At 42.7% G+C, this 23,122-nt stretch overlaps 1 protein-coding gene across 1 annotated transcript in view; it reads right to left on the reverse strand.

Annotated features, from left to right (window-relative positions):
- Positions 1–847: 847 nt before the first annotated feature.
- The window catches only part of ELOVL6 (ELOVL fatty acid elongase 6), a 75,651-nt gene continuing 53,376 nt past the window's right edge, over positions 848–23,122 (reverse strand). Inside the window, exons 3-4 of the mRNA XM_084262667.1 lie at positions 5,229–5,380; positions 848–3,300 (exon numbers count right to left, since the gene is read on the reverse strand). Coding sequence (XP_084118793.1) covers positions 2,876–3,300; positions 5,229–5,380 — 577 coding nt within the window. The 3' untranslated portion in view covers positions 848–2,875. The remainder of the gene's footprint in view (positions 3,301–5,228; positions 5,381–23,122) is intronic.

Here is a 23,122-nt window from a genome sequence, read left to right on the forward strand (position 1 = left end):
ATGGGTTTGGGAGGAGGGGGTAAGAGTGGGTGAAGTTCTTGCTCCGCTGAAGTCAATGTTGGCATTGCCACGCAACGTGCTGAAGTGCTGGGCTTTTTCCCTTACACAATTAAGGAAAATAGTGTAAGGGACACGATGGGTTGTTTGCAACCCACCATTTTCTGCCTGTGTTAAATCTAGGTTGCGAGCCCTTGCCTGGCTGTGGTGTCACTTCTTATTTATAAAATTTATTGGGTTTTCAAGTCATTAATCGTTAAAGACTCAAATTGGCAGATGTGTGGTATAAAAGGCATTCAGACACACCAGCTCTGTTCAAAGCACAGCAAAGCCTCCACTGACTTCATAGGGTCCAAAATTTCTGTTACAACTTCAGCTCCAGATGCTGGACAACCTCCACCCCCTCTTGCTTTATTTGAGAGATCTAAGACACACAGGACTGAGGGTCTAAATGGCACAATGGTGGGCTTCTACCAATGCTTCTCATCTAATTGCAGTCAACTTTAATTTTGCCTTTTCCACTTTTGACCAGTCTTCTTAACCTGCTTCTTAGCCAGGGCAAAATTAAGCATGAGGAAAAAGGCTTATTCAGCATTATAATTATCTACTCCCAAGCTGTATAACAAAATGATTTACACATTTAATTGGTTTTGTCTAATATTTCCACGTATACAGTAGTCCTATTAATGAATATCATAGCTTCATTACTGCGTATCACATTTTGCTATTTGTTGTGTACCATAAAGTAACGTCAGCACATCAATAACTTAAATAACACAAATGTAAACTCATTTTCTGCTTGTTATGATTTTAGCCTGCAAAGGCTTTTGGATTTGTAAGACCATTCACATAACATGGAATGTAACTTTATTTGTTTTTCTTTTGTATATAATGAGACACCGAAAGCCCTTGTCATCTCTTAACAGGACACTAAAGCAGCTCTGTTTCATGAACGACAGCACAATTAAAGCCAAAAATCATAAATTAAAAAAAAAAACAACCAAAAACCAAACCCCAAAAAAATCCCTTTGTACTGTACAATCTCAAATTAAAGCAAGAAAGATAATGACAATCTTTTGCATTAGCCAGGAAACGTGATTCTCTGCCACTGGGCTTTTTTTGTTCTCGTTGACAATTCACAGAATGTGTATATGGGTGTAGTTATAGGTGTGTGTGTGCATCCTATGCAGAACAGCAGTCCCTATTTTGTTGATCTAGTTCTTCTAATTGTTTAGTTAAACTACCTAGCTGATACAATTTAGAATACTACATTAACACATTTAACATCAAGTTTACATACTTGCGCCTTTGAAATACTAGGAGCTTTTACACATTTTATTTGGCTTTGTAAGGACTGGAATATCACAGATAATGCAATCTACTTGTCTTTGAAAGAATATGGCTGTTCTCAACTAACTCTCTAAGGTTCAGAGTGAAATATGTTTCTCCATCTATCTGCAGCTGACTTCAGAGAAGAAAGTCTCTTCTGCAGTGGTCAGTCTGATGTTACAGTACAGATTCTGCAGAGAGAGAGATGTATATTTAATGAAGAAGAATTCTCTCTGGACTTTAGAGTTAAGCTGTTGCAGCAAAATTACTCTGTTTCGACTATTTTATTTTTTTTTTTCCTATACAGATCTCAAGAAAAACCTATTCCGAGTGTGTTTTGTAGTAGTATCTCCACATGACCAGAGGAGGGCACTTTGAACATCTTTGCACTGCCCAGGAGGCAGATGCAGAAGCACAGTGTTACCCAATGTCGTGCAGTCCTGCCACCTCTTCCCACCCAGGCAGGTAGCCTTGTGTCCACAAAAATAACAAGAATCTGTATTGTACCACAGGGCTTTGTTCTGAAAACTGTGGGCAGATACATCACTGTCTTCCCGCTAACCAGGATTTCTTCTGATTTCCCCATTTAATTCAGTGTCGCTGCCGGTAAAATTGAGATTAATGGATATTCCCAAAAAAATCATGTGAGAGGGGTTGTCTCCCTCTCCTTCCTGCTATTAGCCCCTGGTAATTTAGCAAATATTGATTGATTTAACCCTCTATGACTTATCCTGCTGCAGAAATTCCTTGCCTTTAACTGAAAAATGCACTTGGAAAATGCACTCTCTGAGATATGTGTTGCAACAGTGCATCTTTTCACATTGAACTCTTGTAAAAGTACTGCTCCTTTCCAGCTTCTGAGGGAGGTGACTCTGCATCCCAAATCTGCTCCTCCAGCAGAGTACGTAGCAGAGAAATCAATCTCTTCTCTTTTCCATTCATGACCACAGTGTGGAGTTCAGACAGTTTCCATGCAGAAAACATCCTCTTGGGTTTCATTTTGGCTAAAGGTATCCACCTTCTATGGAAAATAATTTAATTTTGCAATCTTACTGTTATCATAGACAAGACAGGGTTGGGTTTTTTTGTCACTTCTCTGCTTTGTTTTGTTCAAGTTTAATGCTGATAAATTATTTAGAAAGGATTTAGAAACTTTTTTTTTAAATGAAAGTCTCTCCTCCACCTGAGGAAACACACTGCTTATTCAATGTACCTTTTTTCCCCCTCAACACTATTCCTTTTTCTTTTCTTTTTTCTTCCTTTTTTCTTTTCTTTTCTCTCTTCTTTCTCTTCTCCTTTCATTCTAGAGCAGACAGGTACAAGAAGGAAGTTGTCTTTCACCAGCAGTCCTTTGAGATACAGTAGAATTCAGTGAGTCCTCACCATGATAGGATCATAAACTTACTGGGTTAAACCAAGCTAACTTTCCCTAAGCTGCCATGTTTTAGCTGCACCATACATATCTGTGTTTCCTTGTGCCATTTTCTTTTCTTTTAATTTTGTTTTTCCTTGATGACCCTGAGCTATGGCTTCTGTCTCGTTTCTACCACTAGTCAACCTTCCTTTCTTTTCTGGTCTTGCCGATATAGGCCTCAAAGAAGAAATGGCAGAAGAGCACAAAGTAGCTGAGGTACATGAGAGAGGACCAGATGATGTTCTGCACGTGGGAATGGCACTGGCCCTGCTGCATCCAGGAGAAGACCAGGTAATTGATCACGCAACCGATCAACATCTGAGTGATCTGCGACAAGGTGATGAACATGGCAAACTTGCGTGAGACTCTGAAGCCAGCAGCCCGCAAGGCATAGTAAGAGTACATAACGGCGTGTACTCCATAGTTCATGGTCATGAACCAGCCACCGCCAGCCACCATGTCCTTGTAGGAATACCAAGAGTAAAGTAACACAGTAATGTGATGGTACCAGTGTAAGAAGATGAGCTTCTGCTTCCTAAGAATAATGAATATTGTATCACCTGTAACAACAACAAAACAAAAAAAAAAAGGAGGGGAGGAAATGAGAAACATGTTGAACAATTCCATAATGCTGCAGTGCTCTATCTTCCCTCTGCTGTTGCTGAGTGTGAAAAGCCACCTCAGCTCTCGATCTGAGAGCCAGTCTAATCTGAGAGCCAGTTTGGCTCCTAATTTCTACACAACCTCTGGAAAACCAATGTATCCACATTTGCTCATGAGGATAATCCCTGTCTGAAAACCCCACAGGTTTACATGGTAGCCCTTTGCTGCAAACATAATCCATGAAAGCCTGAGGTGAGATAGGTGGATGTAAGTGTATCTCTCTGATCATAAGACTGTCTGCTCTACACTGGGAGTAAAAGAGAAATGCAGCTCGACAGAGAGCAGAAAACCTGAAGAGGAAGCAGCACAGCATCCTCTGACTCAAATGCCTAGCTGAAAACTGAACCTAGGAAAACTCAGGAAAGCCTTTTTGAGCTACTGTGTTAAACACTATTGCATATGCAACCTGCAGGCCTAACAGGTATGTAATTACCAGGAAAAAATGCTTCTAGAAAGAAATTTGGGCTAGGCTCATATGCACATCTTTTTCTGCACATTCATATTACTATTGTAGAAAGGTAAATTTTTACTCCCTTTTCCTGCTTTTTTTCTTCTTCCCGCTTCTCATGATTGCACCAAGCATCTCAAGTAGATGCATTTACATCCACTACTTGTCTTCTATTGTTACAGACACGGTGTTTCCAAAAAGATCCCTGAGATTTTACTTTGGAGACTTACTTCTAGATATATCTCCCAGGAAATCCAAATCATGTATATTAGTGATGGGTGGAACCAGAACAGCACTGTCTGCACAAGGACTGTAATAAGCAGTGATGCTACTTCATTAGCTGCAAGATGTTGACTCACATTTTAATAAGTAATCGCATGTTCAATTTATTGTTGCTGCACAGTTCTAGCTGATGTTTTCCAGTTTTAACAACTAAATTTCCATGGTTTTGCAGTTATTTAAGCAGCAGGAAACCAAGGGATTCTGACACAGCAAGGCAAGTGGTGTCTGTCTCTCTCCAATTTTCATGCTGATGAATTGCTGTCCTGTAATTTGCTGAATCAAATTCTCTGCTGAAAGGTAAAGGCTTGTTTTTGCTGCAGCCCTTTGAGGTTTAGTAAGGGCATCCTTTGAAACGAAAGCCGGAGGGCTGCTAAATTACTGCCTCCTCCTCCTCCTCCTCCTCTCCCCCATTAAAACAAACCTTTCTTACGCTAATAAGCCACGGGATGAGAACACATGCAGACTGGCTATTAAGTTGCCTTTGGCACATATCTCATAATTATCATTACCAAAAAATTGCTGGAGAGACAGGAGTTTGTAAGAATCCGGACTGGAAATCTAGGGATACTATGGGAAGTTGGCTTCTATATGGGGGAAGCAGACAGCCACAGCTTTCAATGTTTAGGAAGGAAGCACATTACCGTTCATAATTGTACGCCTACGTGTGTATTTAAGGATGAATGCTGCAGAATGGAGGCAGAACCTGCCTCAAAGCTTCTTGCTGACACAGCTGCTGCAGTCCATCCTTCGCTTCTGTACCCATGGGGTGAGCGACTGCTGATTATGCTACTCATATTTGCCTGTAAGTAGCTAAGGAAGGGGTATGGACTAGACTGGTCTTACCTCTTGGCTGCCCTGCTGTATATGATCACTGCAGTGTACTCCTGTGCTGGGAAAGGTCTTACCCAACAGCACACTGCTCTAACTTCAGCCACGCTGGACTTAAATCTCTGGAATTTGGGGTTGATTTTGTTAACTCAGTTTTTCTAAGATTAAAGTGAGGTTTCAACAGCACTGAGACACTTCTTGTGCTTACCGCACAGCCATTTCTGCTCTGAATATGCACAGTGAGAGGAAGGGAGAGAGGGTACTCACCTAGTTCGGGTGCTTTGCTTAGCACAAATGCATATGCCCAGAATTTGCTGACAGGTCCAATGTAAAAACTCTGGTCGCACACTGACTGTTTCAGGCCTTTGGTCATCAAAATGTACAGCATATAAGCACCAGTTCGAACAGCACCAAATATACTTTAAAACAAAAAGAGAAAACAAAGAAAGTTGAGTGGATGCTTGAAATCTACATGCCATCACTTCAAAACATTATGTAGAAAATGCCATGAATGTGCTGAAAGAAGTTTGAGACAGCTGGAAGCTGAAACCACTCTGCTGGCTTCTAGGAAGTCATTCCAAACTTGTATTTTTATACTGGATGGCAGCCACATCCCTTTGGTAGAAACCCAGCATGGTAATGTCAAAGGTTTTTACTTCATTACTACAGGAATTTGTCCTTCAGTTTTCAGGAGCAGTGGGAGACATCTACTCAGGCTAAAAACAACCAGCAGAGTTTTGATGCTGACAGCTGGAAAACTACAAGAAATGAGCTGATAAAGAGTTGCCATCAGCATAATCAGGACCAGTTCTGATTTACTCCATTTTTTCTTGTCTGTGCCTGTGCTTGTTACACCCACAGAGCTCTGAGCAGAGACACCCAGACAGGGCACACACTCGGACAGGACTGGTGTTCTGGTGCACATGCTGACTTCACTTCTTACCAGTTCACTGCTAACAGAGGAATCGAGTAGTTGGAGAGAGTTGTAAACAGCAGATTCACCCGTACCTCATCAAAGCGAGATGCGAGGTAGCATCTTCAAATGATGAGAAACATCAAGAGATTTCCCATGGTATTAATACATTTACAGAGGGGACAGGTTCAGATAACAAAAGGCACCCAGCTGATGCAAGGAACAAAGGCTTCTGTCTCAGCAGTGAGGTGCTCTGCAGAAGGAATTGCCTTGCTGGTTTATGGCAAGAACATGCTTGCCCACTGTCTACCACTGTAGTTTGCTGGCCTTTCAAAAGCTGTGGTGAATACTGGGTGAGACAAGCAGCTTTCAGAAAAATGGACCAAAAAACGAACCAGTCTCCTTTGGGGATGAGTATATCTTCCTTTATGCCTCTACCCAGATCAATCTTATCTCCCCTCTTTGTGACCCTGTTCTATTCATGAATCCTCTGGTCCCTACTCTGCCTTGATAACTTTCCCATGGCAGCAAGCAAACCAAGCCTCCGGAAACTGCTGTGTAGACAGATGTGGGTGATGCAGGCTGCCATTTATGCAAAGTGTGTGAAATAAGGAACGTTCACCCGAAGTTACAAATTCTCTGTTACTTGTCCCTGACTTGTCTTTCAAAAATGCATTTTAAAAATCATCACAGCAGCCTCAAAAGTTGAGGTCAATGGCAGTTCTTATGGCACTCGTCCAGACTCAATGGTTCGGGTAAGCCCGCTGAGCATAAAAACTGTTGACCTAAGTTTTTCTATTTTTTGGACATACTTAGATTTCCAAATCAAACCTGCCTGCTGCTAAGGAGCAATGCACCTTGCTCTTCCCCTACCCGCTGCAGGTGCTCTGCACCAGGCTGCTTGGTGCTCTTCTGCCAGTGGCATCATAGAAGGGACTCTACAACTGGCCACGCTGAGGGAAAAGCATCACATCCTGGATCTCACGCCATTGCACTTCAATGCCTGAGGTTTCACTGTGCCATCAGGAAGTCCAGGCAACAGTGAGCACCTAAGAAGCGTTATCTACCATCGTTATCTGCTGTTTGTATGGTGCTGTTTGCTCATCAGCTCTACTGCCAAGTAGGTCCTCTTGTGCTATATGCAAATAAAAACCCACCCTGCTGCGGTACAGGTTGACTGAAGACGTTTAGCTGAGTCCGGGTTTCCCATCAGCACTGTCCAAAGCAACGCATGTATTCCCAGGCTGTGGCAAGGCAGCAGCTGCATTCTCTCACATTCACCCACCCCTGCACACAGAAGAGAAAGCGCAATATTCCTAGCATCTACACAGCCCATAATGCGTCCTCTCCACGTAGGGATGTTCCCTCCCAGAAACGCTCTCTCAGCGTGCTTTTCTCACATCTTTTGGGGATTGGTCCTTTTAACTCGGCAGAGAGTGCCCAAGCCTGCAGGAGTAGTCCTGAAATGAGGTGCAACTTGTTCCGTGTCTCCTCTCTGGCATTTAACATGCATCTTTTTATTATTTTTTTTCTTTATTCTCAGGAGTCACATTTCTCATTCCCAAGAAAACAGGAGATCCTGACAGAGATGTGATCTGATTACTTCCTGAGGCAGTGAACTCCTCAAGCCAGCCAGGGCAGGCTGCTGCTTGCCCCTGTGTTTTGGGTGGTGGCAAAACCGGGTGGAGGAGGATCAGGCAGAATAGCTAATGATACGCTGGTTCTCCCATTAGCAAATACCTCAGTGCTGACATTAAAATGGAAGGGGGGGGAAAATTTTAAATTATGAAATCAAATAGCTGCAAGCAATACGCCTTTCCTTGTACAGAAGATGTATTGCTTTTCTAAAATATCATGTATTATTAAAGTTTTAAAACCAAAGAGAATTCTGTGCCATGAACATAAACTCAGAAGAGAAGAGCAACGCTGACTTAACTGTAAGTGATGAGCATGGACATCCAGCCGTTTAATCAAGACTGATAACAGAGCCAAAGAGTATTTGCCCTGTGGGGATTACACAGTTTCACTTTGCTGTCCTGGAGACTATAACGTTGTAATTCTTCCTGTCTTCCTATTTAGCAACGACTGCAGGGCTCTCCTGGAGCACACACACACACTCCTACTCTTCCACCATTCTACAGCACGCTGGCTTCCTCCAGTTCCATGACTCCAAGAGAGGTGATTCCAGCTACCGCTCTACATGGTGCGAGTCAGACCAACCTGAATTTTTTGTCGGTATAAAACCAAGTCACATCTTCATGTGACTCATAAGGGAAGGCTTTATAACTAAGGAGGACGGCAAACTGGAAGCAACTGATTCAATTACCTAAACAGACGCCATGAGCAGGTAGCTGTTTATGAGATGTGTGGCATGCCAAAACGCTGCCTTGCCAACCAGCACACACCACTGGAGACAGGAGAAGATCTAATGCATACTTGCAAATGCGCCCCGGACCCTGAGAGCCGGGACTGCTTTTTGTGCCTCTGCCACTTAATCTTGTTTGTTCTGTAAAGTAAGATCAACCAGCAAATTTCTATCGTGCAAAGGCCTGATGTGCAGCAGAGTGATGACACTGCTCGCTCAGTAAATCACTTCTGCTTCATTTTGTCCTCGTCCTGCTCCCTGCTGTAGCTTTTGTGAGGTATTGAAACAAACTGCTTACCAAAGCAGTCTGTTTGGTGGGAATCATCTGCAGGGATTTTAGAAATAAGGTACCAGTGAATTACTGTACAATTACAGCCTTTTGCAACAGAGAGACTGATCAGAAACAAACTGCACCAGCTAATACCGCTTTCCTGCCTATTCAGACACAAAATGTCCTACATTCTCCTCCCTTCAGGCAGTGACTTCTCTGGTAGATTAACAAATTCCCAACTGATATTTTACTGTCCATAACACAATCAAAATGTATCCATGAGTCAAATCAAAACTAATAGGTTTCCCTCACAAACTTGTTTTCAGATGAGGGCCTCAAAATACATCTCATGCGCGGGTTAGGGGCAGAACTTAAGGAGAAGGGAAACTGAGGGCTGGGGAGCCCACTGAGGTTCCAGAGGAAAACAAGGCAGGCATTAGCAGCCTGTTCTTCCATTCCTTCTGTTCCCTGCACCCAACTTGCCAGGAGGGCGTGAAGCACTTGTTTCTCAAAAGCCTGAGAGGGTAGCAGATTGCTCAAGACTTCACTCAGTTCAAGGCCAGCTGCTGTTGTTGCAGGCTCAGCTCCTCCTTGCAGTGAGGAGGGCACTGCCCAGTTTTGCCAGGGCTGCTTTCTAAGCAGACCCATCCCTGTGCTTGGCTACAGACACCTCTGGATAACGCAGTCTAGGATCAGCACTGCAAAATTGAGCAGGGAATGTGACTCTTGTATTAAGCTAACCAAACACACCATGTAAACTGCACCCGCTGGTAGGTGTCGGGCTACCTTCTGCCGAAGTTGTTCTGGGCTCGTCCTGCAGCGACCTGGCCAGGCATCCAGCTGAAGAGCTGATTTAAAACCCAGGATCCTCAGAAAAGAGGACCAAGTTCTGGCACTAATGATGTGGTGCAGAGCATGGGATGCACAGAGGGCTTTCAGTCTGACAGGTCACACCTAGAGAAAGCGGTTAATCTAAAAGGGAAACAGATGATTTGTGTACTTAGCCATGCAATGGAAAACGTAAGATATGAACAGATACCAGGAAAATGCACAGAGAAAGCATCCATAAGAGAAACAAATCTCTGAACCAAGTTTCTTGAAAAGAAATGCAGCTGAAGCCTAGCCCTGAACTCCTCAACTGGTTAGACAGTCCCAAATCAGTAAAGAAACTCAGAAAGCCCTGGTATTAGGAAGCAACGTGTGCCAAGGTAGGTGGCGCCTCTTTGTGAAGGAACACCTCATATCTTTCAGCCATTTGCTCACTGTGCTCTTTGATGAATTCCTAAAAAGCCAATGCTGCCAATGTTTTCTTCTCCACCTGGTAAGGACAAGCTGCTTTCAAATCACTCTTATCTTCTGCAGTCTCGTGAAACCTGGTCCCAGGGTACCGGTCTATCAATGATATGCACCAAGCAGATGACAGAGGGTAGGGCTAGATGACAACTTTCTTAAGCAGCTGATGGGATTTTGTTGCTGGAGATGAAACTGTTTGTAGGAGATTTCAACGCATCTCCCACAAAACCCTGCTTTGCTGTGCAAGAAGGAACAGTAGTTTTGGCTGTCTCACAAGACACACAGGCACCTCAGCAGGATGCACAGGTTGAAGGGGCCATTTCCCTTGAAAACTGAGAAAGGGATGGTTTATTTCCAAGCTTGCCACTGAATTATCTTTTTTCCTAGGTGACTTCAGATAAAGGTGGCAGATAAAGGTGGCAGACCACCACAGGGAAATGGTCCTTTCCAGGCAGGAAGCACACAAGGTCCTAACTAGCAAACAGGGTGGGAGTTCTGGTAAGATACATTCATATGGCAACCACACTCTATATATACAGTTGTATTATAAGAAGATATACCTACACTATTGTCTACGTAGACAGGTGAGGTAGGCAGATCACAGTATGCTCACTGCTTTGCTATTGCTGCAGTGATTATACTACCAAAGCAGCAGGAAATATTGGCCTGCTCCCAACCCAAATCTGTGCTTCCAGTTCACGGTGCCTTCAGGTCCCACAGGAACAGAGTACTCTGGGAGACTGTAAACCTTTGTGTGAAAGGGACCAGCAAACAAAATTTTAGGAGCTAAATCAGGAGGCTTATGGGAGTCTGCTCTCATAATCTATCTAACAAAAAAAACCCCAACAAACAACCTCCTACCTTTTTTTTCAGTTCTCCCAAGATTTGGCTGCAGTGAGAATTGTTTCTTTTTAAACTTGAGCCATAATGAGCGGTAATGTCCAGGTTAAAGTGCTTGTCCGGGTGCTGTCAAATTAGGAAAGGATATAAGGGTCTGGTTTGTGCTGACCAGAATTACGGACCAACAGCCTACTGACTTTTACTGGTGCCTTGGTGCTTATTTAAAGCCTATTGTTCCAAAATTGTTTTGTGGGTAGACATGCCAGACTGTTTCAAGGGTAGGAGAAGAATTAAAACCATGAGAGGAGCCTGCCTAACAGAGACGGCATTCATTCCACCGCAGGGAGGGGACTGGGGAGACCTGCTGTCACACACCAACCTTTCAGCACACAGAAGCAAAGGGCGAGTGAGAAGTAAGTTTCCTGGCTAATTAAGTTTCCTTAAACTTTAGAGTCCACACACACATGTTCATGGGGTATCAGAGAGCATGAACGTGGGTCCTGCGGGGCCCCCTTTCTGGGGGTGGGCGCATGCAGGAACACAGAAAGGAGTAGCACAGCCCACCAGAAATGGAAATTGCTTTGCTCTGCTTTCTGACACCCAAGCTGCTCTCTGGTGTTTGTGCGCTGTCCAGATTTCAATGCTTCTGTTCCTCCCCTTCCTTCTTCTAAAACAATAAATCACAGCCTTTTGTGTTCTTTTTTTTTTTCAGTGTTGTTCATGTTCATCCACATCTGGCCAGCTTTGGAGGGGAAGGGAGGAGCAGTACTACCTTCCCTGGGCAATGTGCAATACATGATGGTGCAATATTGTAAAAAAGTTGCATTTTTCAGATGGAATAAATTCTCCAAAATACAGGAATGAATCAAGCCTCTGACAATTTTAATACATAGTTTCACTAAAAGGTTGTCAGATTACCTAAATGTTCTCTCAGATGTGACTCCTGGCTTAGTTTGCCTTGACTGTATTCGAATGCAGCTCCATAAAAACCTGAACCTTCTATCTCAATTGGTGCAGAAACGATGCGGTTGCTTTAGGCTTACCTTTGATTGGACAGTCATGGTATTTTTACTGTACAGTGAAAAACCATACAATAAGAAACTGATCATTAAGTACAAATGAAATGTGGGCAATGACTTAAAGACACCATTTGGCTGCTGTTCAGTGACCTACATGGAATTAATGGCTCTTACTTTGATCTCAAGGAGTTAATGAGAGCGTGGCTAAGTCAGTACAATATATGTCCTCTTATCTCATGGAAAAGCTGCCTAGAAAAGAACCTGGCACCCAACATCCTAAATGGTCAATGTGACACAAGGAGAGCCTATGCGAAATGTTCGTATATATTAAGAACTGACTAGAAGAACCAGCTTTGTAAGTCTGCACCTGGTTATTAGAAGCATTTTGCTAGGTTTGTGGGACGGAGGGCTACGCTTTCCAAATTAAATTAATCAGTCTCTTGGCCAGTGAAGGATACATAGAGATATGGTATTCATCTAAGTGATAAAAAAGTTTGAACAAGTACTGACTACAGATTTGGTCTCTCTTAACTCTAAATGTAACATTTATGAAGCATTTTACAAGCACTTAAAAGAAAGGACTACTTAATAGTGAATTACGTTGAAATCCTAGAGAGACACTTGTTCAAAGTACAGCTGATGAACTTAGCCCAACTACTATTTTTATATGAAATGGCAAAGCAAATTAAAGCAATTAGGCTGTTGTTTCATCCTTTGACACTTCATGAAGTGCTTTCAAGCAACACCAAGGCTAGTGATGGAGAGAGAGACACTCGATCCTGCAGAAAGATTGTTCTTACAAAACACAAATCACTTCCCTTTTTAACCTTCCAGAACTGATCCAGGAGCCTCCCCAGATACACTGTCTCCTCATCGAACCCACTTGTGATGGAAAGGACATCTCCATGCCCTTCACAGTGCAGACCTTCCTGTTGCCCTATCAAAATTGTAGTCTTGTCTGCTCTCCAACAGCCAACTGACCTACCACCTCCAGCCTGGGCTGTCTCAGAATTACCAACGCCTCAACAGTATTCAGGCCAGCAACTGATTTAGGTCAGATATCTCTGTGTGAAGAGCTGCCAAGTACAAAGCTGTTTGTAAGTTGAGGTCTCTTCGGGTTCAGACCTAACTTCCTTCAGACTTCTTTTGTCTATGTTGGCATCTCCTGGCCAGGCCCTCAGCATTGTCTTTGTGAATATTTGACAGTCCTTAGTGGTCTTTACATGTGACAGCATCATAAGATATCTAAGCGTAAGATACGTTCAAAGAGAGAGGTGAGGCAAACTGAAATTTAAGTGTCCTGTCAGAAGGATGTGTCTGAGCCAGGATAAGAGAAGATGTGCAACACTGCAAGCTGTGGTTCAGTGCCCTACCCAAGAGGTCCGTTTGCTGTAAGCAGAAAGAGGTCTGACCTCACTCCCTATCAGTGAAAACAGTATTATTGAATTAACAGTAAACACACTCCAGTAGGAAGATTTTTTTTTGTCCTTTGACTTACTATAGATTTTCTTTCCACTTTTTAAAGTTACTTCAAGTCCCAAACCCTCCATCTTAATAACCCACAGTACACCTGTATAGTTTATAGACATAAAAGCAGCTATTACTCCTCTGAACATCACATTTTCATTGTCTGCACATCTGGTATTTTGGCAGCATGCTTTCAGGACCTAAAAATACAGAGTTATGTGCAGAGAGATACAGTGCAAGTTCACAAAGCTGTGCTGTCCTACAAACAGAAACAGCTGAAAACTTCCTGACCTATCCAGGAGGGCCTTCCATAGACCCAGACAGACTTTTCCTTTCCTCCTGTTTTCCCTTGATGTATTAGGCAAATATGACTGTGGATTTGGCCTGACACAGAAGGACACAAGCCACAGAGAATGCAATCTTACAAAGAGTGTTTTAAGAGCATCCCTGCTTCTATCTCCCCTCCACTGTCCCACCACCTGAATTTGTGTAGGACCCGACCCCAGAAGCTGACCCTGCCATAGGAAAAAATATTTGGATTTTTCTCCCTTGTGGAATTTTTCCAGCTGCTGTAACTACTGTGGCTGGTTTGTATTAATCCCTTTACTCGCACCAGTGAACTCCAGAAGAAAATCAGGCGTGGGTCAGTGTCCATGGGGTGGGAATGGGGCCTTTAAATGCCTAACTCCTCACAAGATGGGGAAGTACGAAAAAAACACACTGGTGAAGTGAAAAATTCGGTGGCAATATTCCTAAATAAAATTCCTGGTTTTCTTTACTAATGCCCTCAGTTGACAAAACTACAAAAATGCTGGTATTTAATCCCACTCAACAGCAACTGATTCTGTAGGAAGTTGATTTTAAAAGGCTTCCTTTATCTATTCAAGTTTACGAAGAAAAAGGCTGAAGATGTAACCAGTGAGTCAACCACAGACAAAACCAGAAACCTGAACTCTCTTTACAAAAGAAAAAAAATCTCATTATTTCAAAGTCAGTCCGGCAGAGCACTACAGTGCTTGGGGTTTTTATGTTTGGGATGGAGGACTAACGTGTTGTTACTGTGCACCAAAGTTGAACTCTTGTCTGCTCTGTATTGTTTATGTCTCACTGTGGGGGGAAAAAATCAATCACATGCTGGCTATCATTTTCCCTTATTTTCTTTTGGGCACAGATATGAAAACATGTTACGGAGTCTTCCCTGGTGGTGATGAACTACAGTAACTCTTTGTGTGATTATTCTGTCTGTGGCAGTTTTAGTGTAAAGCTGTATTTTAGTGCAAAACTGTAATAATCAGAAAAGGATATTTTAGCCCTTTGTAACTGTTTAGACAACCATGGACGTGCTCAGTTACAGAAATTCAGTGGCCAGCAGATAACTGAAAGCACAGTAACTCCCTTGCGTACCTGTGTCCTCCAAGGCCTAACCTATTGATAAAATTATTGGGACCATTTTTTATTTTGCAATGGGTTAAGAAGAAAAAAAAATTTGAAAAAAAAAGCCCCTTGCTCCCATGACATACCCTTTTCCTATGGTAAATGAACACCTCTAAAAGCACGTTTTCAAAAATTAACGAAGAGCACTTACGTTAATCTCATTCTTTAAAAAGAATACAGAACTCCTCTTCTTCAGCCCATGTGTCTGAAAGGCCGTAAGGTATCTACATTCTTCATAGTGACTAAATGACTGTAATTAAGAGCACAATTTTCACAAATGTTTTAGACTAAGAAATGTTTTTAGCTCCCCAAACTCCCTGAAAGCTTGAAATGACTAACACTTTTGTTCCCACTTGTGATTTTACCTCTCTGGCTGAGGACATGGGTTATCTGAAGAAGGGGCATATGCCCTAACTAGCGATGGGGACTCTCAGTGGCTCCTCTGCTTTGAGCTCCTGTATCTGCATGTCCCTCGGAGAGCTCTGCAGGCAGGCTGCTGCCTCCGCTCCCCCGCCACCTGCCGAGTTGTGCCCATTTGATGGGTTGCACGGCCGTGCTGACTGACTGGTGAATGATGCAGCTAAAAGTCTCTCCTCCACTTTTTTTTTTTCTTTTTTTAAATGATGTGATTTCATTGTGCTCAGTCGCAGCGGGGAAAATGAATACCAGGGCAGGCAGGAGTCTTTCCAGCCAGCCTGTGGAACTCAAAATGTGGCAGCATGCTCTGAGCAGCAGCTACTCTGCTCTGGGAGGCCACTGAAAAGGCATTTAAACACTAGTTTGCATCTTTCTGCTGGGTCCTCTTTACAATACGGTTCCCTTAGAAGGTGACAGAAAATCCTAGGACTGCCTCAAAGCTTAGAAATACACTTAGGATACAGTTGAGAACAGAGCAGGAACCGTACCTATGCCATATTAAGTGCTATTCCCATTATATATGCCTGTTACATATCCTCTCTATATGATCCACTGCTCTGAGTAACAGAATTGGCGGCCTCCAAAACATGCTCGCTCAAATAGTTACCATGTCTGCAAGGGCACGAGAACACCAGGAATTTAATAAGCCCCAATAGGAAAATGTTCCTGCTAAAACCTTGCTGTCCAGCTGCTCCTCAAATTCTCCCCATGGCCATCTCCTGACCAGGAAGGAGCACAGATAGGTCTTGCAGCTCAATGGCAGACTCCTGCCTTTCCCTCCTTGAAAATGATGGAGCTTCATTCAGGGTGGAGTCCAAGCCACAGTATAGTTAAGGTAAGAAAACTGGGAGATGAGGAATAACACAATGTTTTTCTCAGTGTTGCACTTACCCTAAAACCTGGTGGTCAGAAGTACTGCAAGAGTTTTATGATGGAGTGCTCTAGGTCTCACTACCACATGCGTGAGCAAAACTTGTGCTGATCTTTGCAGTTTTTATCACTCCCTTTGGCAGAAGACTTTTTTCTGCCTAAGTTCATGCATACTTTGTGGTTTGGGTTCAGTCCTATCAAAATCCCAAAGAAAAATCTGAGAGAATTCCCCTTCTATCTCTAAGAAAACCTCCCATCACTGAACCAAACACACATGCCCCACTTTTCAGACCTTTCTACTGTATCTAATCCAGATGTCTTTCTAGCAAGCTTTTCAATGCAAATCATTGGAGTTTTCAGTCGGGACCAAAACCTGAAGCCAGGCCAGCTCAGAATGATTTGAAAATTGTGCAAATATTTTACATGGCTCTAAGAAATAATATATCATTTGTGCAGGTTTATATACCCATAAACATATGCGTACATGCCTGGGTGGTTACTGCTTTCCCATGTGGTAAATTTTGGGGAGGGAAATGAGGTATATTAAAGTGACAGCTTGCTCTGTGGTTTTTAAGCGAGGGCAGGTACTGTGCCCCTTGCATCTCTCCTTTTTTTTTCTCGGTAATAAATCCCTCGACGTGGGGCCACTCCTTTCAGCCCTTCCCTCTCACTGGCAGATTTCCTAGTCACAACTCACCTGGCTCCCAAAACCGTTTCTTTGTCCTTCTTATTGGCAAAACTGGAAAGAAAACCAGGCTTAACTTATTTCCTCCCCTCTCCAGGGACCTCATTAAGCACACCCAAACACTGACATCTCCGCAGGGCTCCAGATCAATGGACACTGTCATCTGGAGATTTTAATCACATTAACACCGCAGCAGAGCAAAATCCATCTGATTCTCCCTTGCTAAAGCGGCAAGCTCAACACTTCTGCCAACTGCTGCAACTACTACGTGGATGGCTTATTTATATGTGTGGATAAAAATCAATCTGCCACAACTACCATCTCACAGTCCCTCCTCACGGAGCCTGAACTCCCTCTCCAGGAAATGCAATTTTATCTCCCGGACCTGCCGCCTTTATGATTGGGATTAGCTATATTCAGGCAATCCTGAGGAGCAGAGTACAAAAATAATCAATAAAGCTAAACTCCGTGAGCCAGTGGAAGAACCTGCACCACTTCCAAAGCGTTGCAGAAGAATAAATGCCAGGGCTAGGTTCCTGCAAATAGTCTTTGCAACCGGTGGAGGTAAATAATGTCGTACTCGCATGGAGAGTCTTACACAGAGCACGTAGCAGCTATACAAGGCCTATGGAGTTCCAGTAGAGTTAAGTAAGGAGCAATGGTCAGGCTGAGGGGCAGATGCATTCAGTCATTTCCCTAAGAGCATGAGAGAATAGCCTATGTTGCTTAAAGGGACATACGTGTAATGATACACTGCTGAAAAACATGTCAACTGTTTCCTATCAAGTCATGTAAAATATTTTTTCAGCTCTATCCATGCATCCCTGCATCTCCTCTAACTTCTAAAGAGTCAGTTACGAGGTAATCGATAGTAATTAGCTATTATCCGTTCTCGCCTTCCTCAATGTGCTGTTACCTGACGCTGCTCCCTGATTAACAGGCACGTGGATGGCAAGAACTTGCAGGAAAATGTTTCTTGATTAAAACTGTTATTTCTTGAGCAGTAACTCATTCTTCCATCACTAAACAATTATTGGACTTTTGTTACAGATGAAGATCCCTGGCACCCTGCAAAGGCTGCATACTGGGTGAGATATTTCTCTGTAAAGAAACATTATCTAGTTCTTAGATATTTATGTCAGCAAGTTTGGACTGTGGTAAGTTACTAAAAAGAAAAAAAAAAACCCACAGTAATTTACAAGTGAAGCCCTGTGTTTGGTGTAAAAATCCCCTAAGAATTAAGGAATCCACATAAGGATTTCTAAAGTAGCCCATGAGGATTCATAAGCACAGTTTAACGCTTAAGCAATCCTTAATGAATGCTTCAGGAGAACTTGTGTTTGTGCCGGTGTCATTACTGAAATTATTATCAGCATCCAGTGTTACCTCATGAAAGTTTTAGAGTAACTGTAATACTGCAGTGATTGAAATGATAATCCCCCAAAAAGTGGCATATCTGTTTCCGCAGGATAAATTAAAGATACTTGCAGGATCAAATGTATCAAGTTCATAGAGTAACTCCTCATGTATAGCATTGAAATCTATGTATTAGGAGTTTGAAATTAACCTAGGCAAATAAAGCCAAAAAGTAATAAAGTAAAAGATTTAGCGGAGAATGAAGCCAGCCAATGGGGCTAGTCCTCACTAAAGCTGTAAAACAGTCAGATAACAAAGTAAGCAAAATCTAACTCAAAGGAAAAGACCAGCATTTCACTGAATAAAGAAGGCTTAAAGAAGCTAAAAGTTATAATACAGCTGTAATGAGCTGCTCAGATCTGTGAATTTAATGGCAATTACCCGCCTGAAGCCATTGATTATCCTTTTTCACTCTGCCCTCCCCAGGGCAGTACTCCTGCAAGCATCTAGAGGAGCTCAGATCTCAGGGATTCGCCCACAGCTGGTGAGTAATAAACCAATTTTATTTCTTTAGAAACTGGGTAGGATGCGGAGTGGCAGAGGCACGAAGATGCGTGTTTGTTTAGAGGAAGTTAAACTCTCACACGCCCATGGCTTTGCTAAACCACCGCCTGACACCCGTACATGAGCCTGCGCGTGAACGCTGCTGGGTTTGGCTGCGTTCTCCACAGATGCAGGGTTGGATTTGACAGGTCATGCATGTTAACAGCTCTCAGTGTTTTAGCCCCACTGTCTCCAACAAGGGCAAGCTGTTGAGGACTTAATCAGAAGAAAACAACATGGAGATTTCTCTTCCCCTGGCATTTCCGCACGTGGGAGGACCTTTTACCAGGCACATGAATCAAGCTCAGTGAAATGCTGAAATGCTACCACAGGAGGACAGATGGGAGGTTTGATTTCTTTTGAAAGAATTATCTACTCTCTCTCTAGTACAGTTCCCTTCTTAAGACACCAGACAGATGTTCTTTATTCCTCAAATACAGTTTTCAGTCTGCTCCCTACTTAAACTGGAGAGGGAAAGTCTCACTCCCAGGGGGCTATGCTTAAAGTACAACATTGATGCTAGTGCCGGCCTGTGAGGGATCCTGTGGGCTGGGACAGGGTGATCTCAGGACAAAAGTGTAATTCAAGGTGAGAAACTGAGTGTCAACACTGTCATGGTTGTGAGACTGGGGAGGGAATAGGGGCAAAACAAGCACACAGCTGCTTTCCAAATAATGTATTGCATTCATTTTGATAAAAATTGTTTGGTTTTCCAGCAATAAAGACAAGCACGCGAGCAAGCAGAGAAAAAAAAGGAGATGTTTTTAAAGAAAGGAGTCCCAGCTGAGCACTCAAAAAAAGATTTTTGTAGGAATTTTTTGTGAGTCCTATCCATATCTCCTGAAAAGTAGCATTATCCAGGTGTTACACTGAATTCTCGCTTTACTTTTAATTTGGCCTTATTAGGTAAAAACAGTAAAACCAGTTTACATTCAAAATTACTTTGATGGACACAAAAGAGCCCAGGGCAGTAAGAATTTGTCTGTGGAGACAGGACAAGAGGCAATGGCTTCAACTTGGAGCACAGGAAGCTCCACACCAAAGTGTGTAAGAACTTTTTCACAGTGAGGGTGACAGTGCACTGGCACAGGCTGCCCAGGGAGGTGGTGGAGTCTCCTTCTCTGGAGATATTAAAGACCCATATGGACTCCTACCTGTGTGATCTGTCCTAAGGAACCTGCTTTGGCAGGGGATCTCTCAAGGTCCCTTCCAACCCCTACAATTCTGTGATTCTGTGAACAGCAGAGTGACTTAAGAGGGGAGATTTCAGAAGAGGTCGGGCACAGCATTTTGTCACACGGCATCAATTACAATTCTGGGAATGAAGAAAGGTATTTGTCATGGGGTGTTCTTACTTAAAATGGATAAGGTACGTATTTGAGACACATCTTCTTGACAGTGCTTTATTGCTAGTCCACATATATTTATCATCTTAACACTGGTTTTTGAATGCCAACTCACATTTCATTTGTTTTGCAAGGTATATATTCACCCTATGTAGCACTGGTTGCATTTCCCTATTGGATTACAGTTCTGTAAGCTCAGACAAGGAATTTTTCTTCTTAAACTGCTAAGTCTCATCCAAGGGTTGGTTTTTTTTTTCTTCCCTCCAATCATTTTGAATTCCTGTTGTTCACCCAACTTCCAACTTTTGCACCAAAATGATAATTTAAAAGATGTTTCCAGTAGCTGCTATATAAGAAAATCAGGTAAGTACATACAGATGAACAGGGTCCTATAGAAATAAATTGTTAGGTAGGTCTATGTTAAGCATTTTACTAATTTGGAGTTCTGAAAAATGTCCTACTGAGAATATGCATTAATGCTTTACAAATAAAAGGAATGTTCCACGCGGAATTCAATTGCTTTTTAAGTTTATAAGAGAGAAGATTATTAATTCACCTTAAATGCTATTATTAATTCACTTCAAATGCTGCTTGTTAATTTTAATGTTATTTGTCAAATATTGCTCTTTTCAGTAACTCATTTTCTCTTTTAATGTACTGTCAGAACCTTTATCAAATTTCAGAGTATTTTAAGATTTCAATGGGTTGCTCAGCAACATATGAATTAAGTTGGGTTTTAATCTCCACGGCAAGTATCTGTGAAAGGTAGGACTTAAGATGGGACAGAAATGTAAATGGTTTTTCATCAATTTTCCTATGTAAAAGCATGATAACTAGAATGTATTTCAGAGTCACAAGTCCAAGCAATTAACATATTTTCTTTAAACTCGTATTTAGTCTTTTCCGTTCAACTCAGGACTGAGTTCCTCACATAAAGACCTGTTTTGGACTGCCTTGGCAGGTGCTCTCTGCACAACAAGTGCAAACCCTCCTATAAAAGGCTGCTGTGCTTACAGTAACAAATCAGTTACACCAGTCTCAGAAAAGCAACGTGAGTCACCTTCTGCCAGTGAGCCTTTTTGGGTTTGTCTATGAAATATAAGACCTTTTGCAGCTGGGATACTTTCCCTTTGAGGTTCCAGTTAGCCTTCTGAAGAAGCTAGTGATCTTGCAGTTATGTTTGATACCATTTCTTCCACTTTGAAAGTGTTTCCCAGGAAGAAAGACATTTGGAAACCCTGTATTGACATCAACTGATTTCGACCACTGCCACAAACCCAAAGAACTTGGATTGGAATCAAAGTGATCTCAGGTGATGATCACAGCATCACAGAATCATAGAATCTTTATGGTTGGAAAAGAGCTCTAAAATCAAGTCCAATCAACAGTCCAATACCACCATATCAACTAAGCCACATCTACATGTTTTTTGAACACCTCCAGGGATGGTGACTCCACCATCTCTCTGGGCAGCCTATTCCAATACCTGACCACTCTCTCAGTGAAGAAATAGTTCCTAATATCCAATTAAGCCTCCCCTAATACAACTTGAGGACATTTCCTCTCATCTTACCACCTGTTATTTGGGAGAAGAGATCAACATCCACCTCACTACAATCTCCTTCCAGACAGTTGTAGAAGGCATAAGGTCTCCCCTCAGCCTCCTCTTCTCCAGGCTAAACAACCCCAGCTCCCTCAGCCTCTCCTCATCAGACTTGTGCTCCAGACTCTTCCTCAGTTTCACTGCCCTTCTCTGGACCTGCTCCAGCACATTGATGTCTGTCTTGTAGTGAGGGGCCCAAAACTGAACCCAATACTCAAGGTGTGACCTCACCTGTGCCTAGTACACCTCCCAAGTCCTGCTGGCCACACAATTCCTGATATAGGCCAGGGTGCTGTTGGCCTTATTGGCCACCTGGGCACTCTGCTGACTCATGTTCAGCTGGCTGTCAAACCAACACCCCCAAGTCCTTTTCAGTCAGGCAGCTTTCCAGCTACACTACCCCAAGCCTGTAGCGTTACCTGGGGGCTTTGTGACCAACATGCAGGACCCAGCAGCTGGCTTTGTTAAACCACACACACTCAGCATTATTGTTGTGAGGTCTGGTGAGACAATGAGAAATCCCTCCTCTCACTGCACTGGTCTTGGTCAGGCTTAGTTCATGCCTACAAATGACTGCACCATGTTGGATGGTTTTACTTCTTCATATCCCATATTGATGTGACAGTATTCCCTAGGGAAGACAACCTTTCATTAGTTAGAGCCTTGACCCTGAGACTTCTGTTGGCAGTCCCTTAAGGATGGAGAGCACGTGGGAACGGTGCCATGCTGCTGTCTTGTGTGAAGATAAGGTGATCAAATGTGTGTTTAAGCTCCTTGATAGCAATGCTACCTGTACATAGACTCTAGTGCATATGAAAGGAAATACAAAAATCCAGCTGAGATGTAACGAAAACATGAATTAATGATGCTGTACCCTTCTGTGAGAGTCCTGCTCTCAGCATTGCTGATTCCTAGAGATGCCAGCATGACACTTTTCATATACTCCAAGTAAAAAATTCAATGAATGACCCTAACGTTTTGTTCAAAGTAGAATGAATACAAAACTGGCAACTCAGATTTAATGTGCTTTTTGCAGATTTTTCACTCTGGGAAATATTCAGAAATACAGGGCTGAGTGTGACTTTGATGTGTAGGTGAATCAGCAGCGGCTTCCTTGGGGTCTTGAGACTGAAAAATGAACTTTTGTGTCAGCTTCCTAACAGCAGGTTCCCATTGACACGGAGGCAGCACAGAGTTGCTCCCCCAGGACCTCAGTACACAACCAGGCTGGGCGAAAACTAAGTGTAGAAAACAAAACAAAAACCTGAAAACATGTCAGAAAACAATACATCTTCAATGCTTGAAACAACTCAGCAAACCTGCTAGGGATGAAAAATAAACAACCCCACAACCCAAACAATCCGAGAAAAATATCCTAAACCAATTTCTCAGCAAAAGATTTCAGAAGATCATGTTTTCACAGTGGTTTCCAAGTGAAAAGCAAGATCTACTGCCATCGCTACTACAGAAGCTTTCACTGAGAAGTGGCAACCTTATTCTAGAGACAAGATGTACAAAACTAGTCAATGCTTCCAAAGGGAAATATAGCTGTTTTTTTGCCTCAGAAATCCTGCTGGCTGCCAGTGTTGACACAAAACTCACTCTTGACCGAGCTCCTGAATGCTCAGCAAGCTCAGTGGGGTGGTGTAGTTGTTTTATTTATTTATAACCATGGCAAG

The sequence above is a fragment of the Gallinula chloropus genome (genome assembly GCF_964237585.1).
Source record: "Gallinula chloropus genome assembly, chromosome: 4".
Lineage (NCBI taxonomy): Eukaryota > Metazoa > Chordata > Aves > Gruiformes > Rallidae > Gallinula > Gallinula chloropus.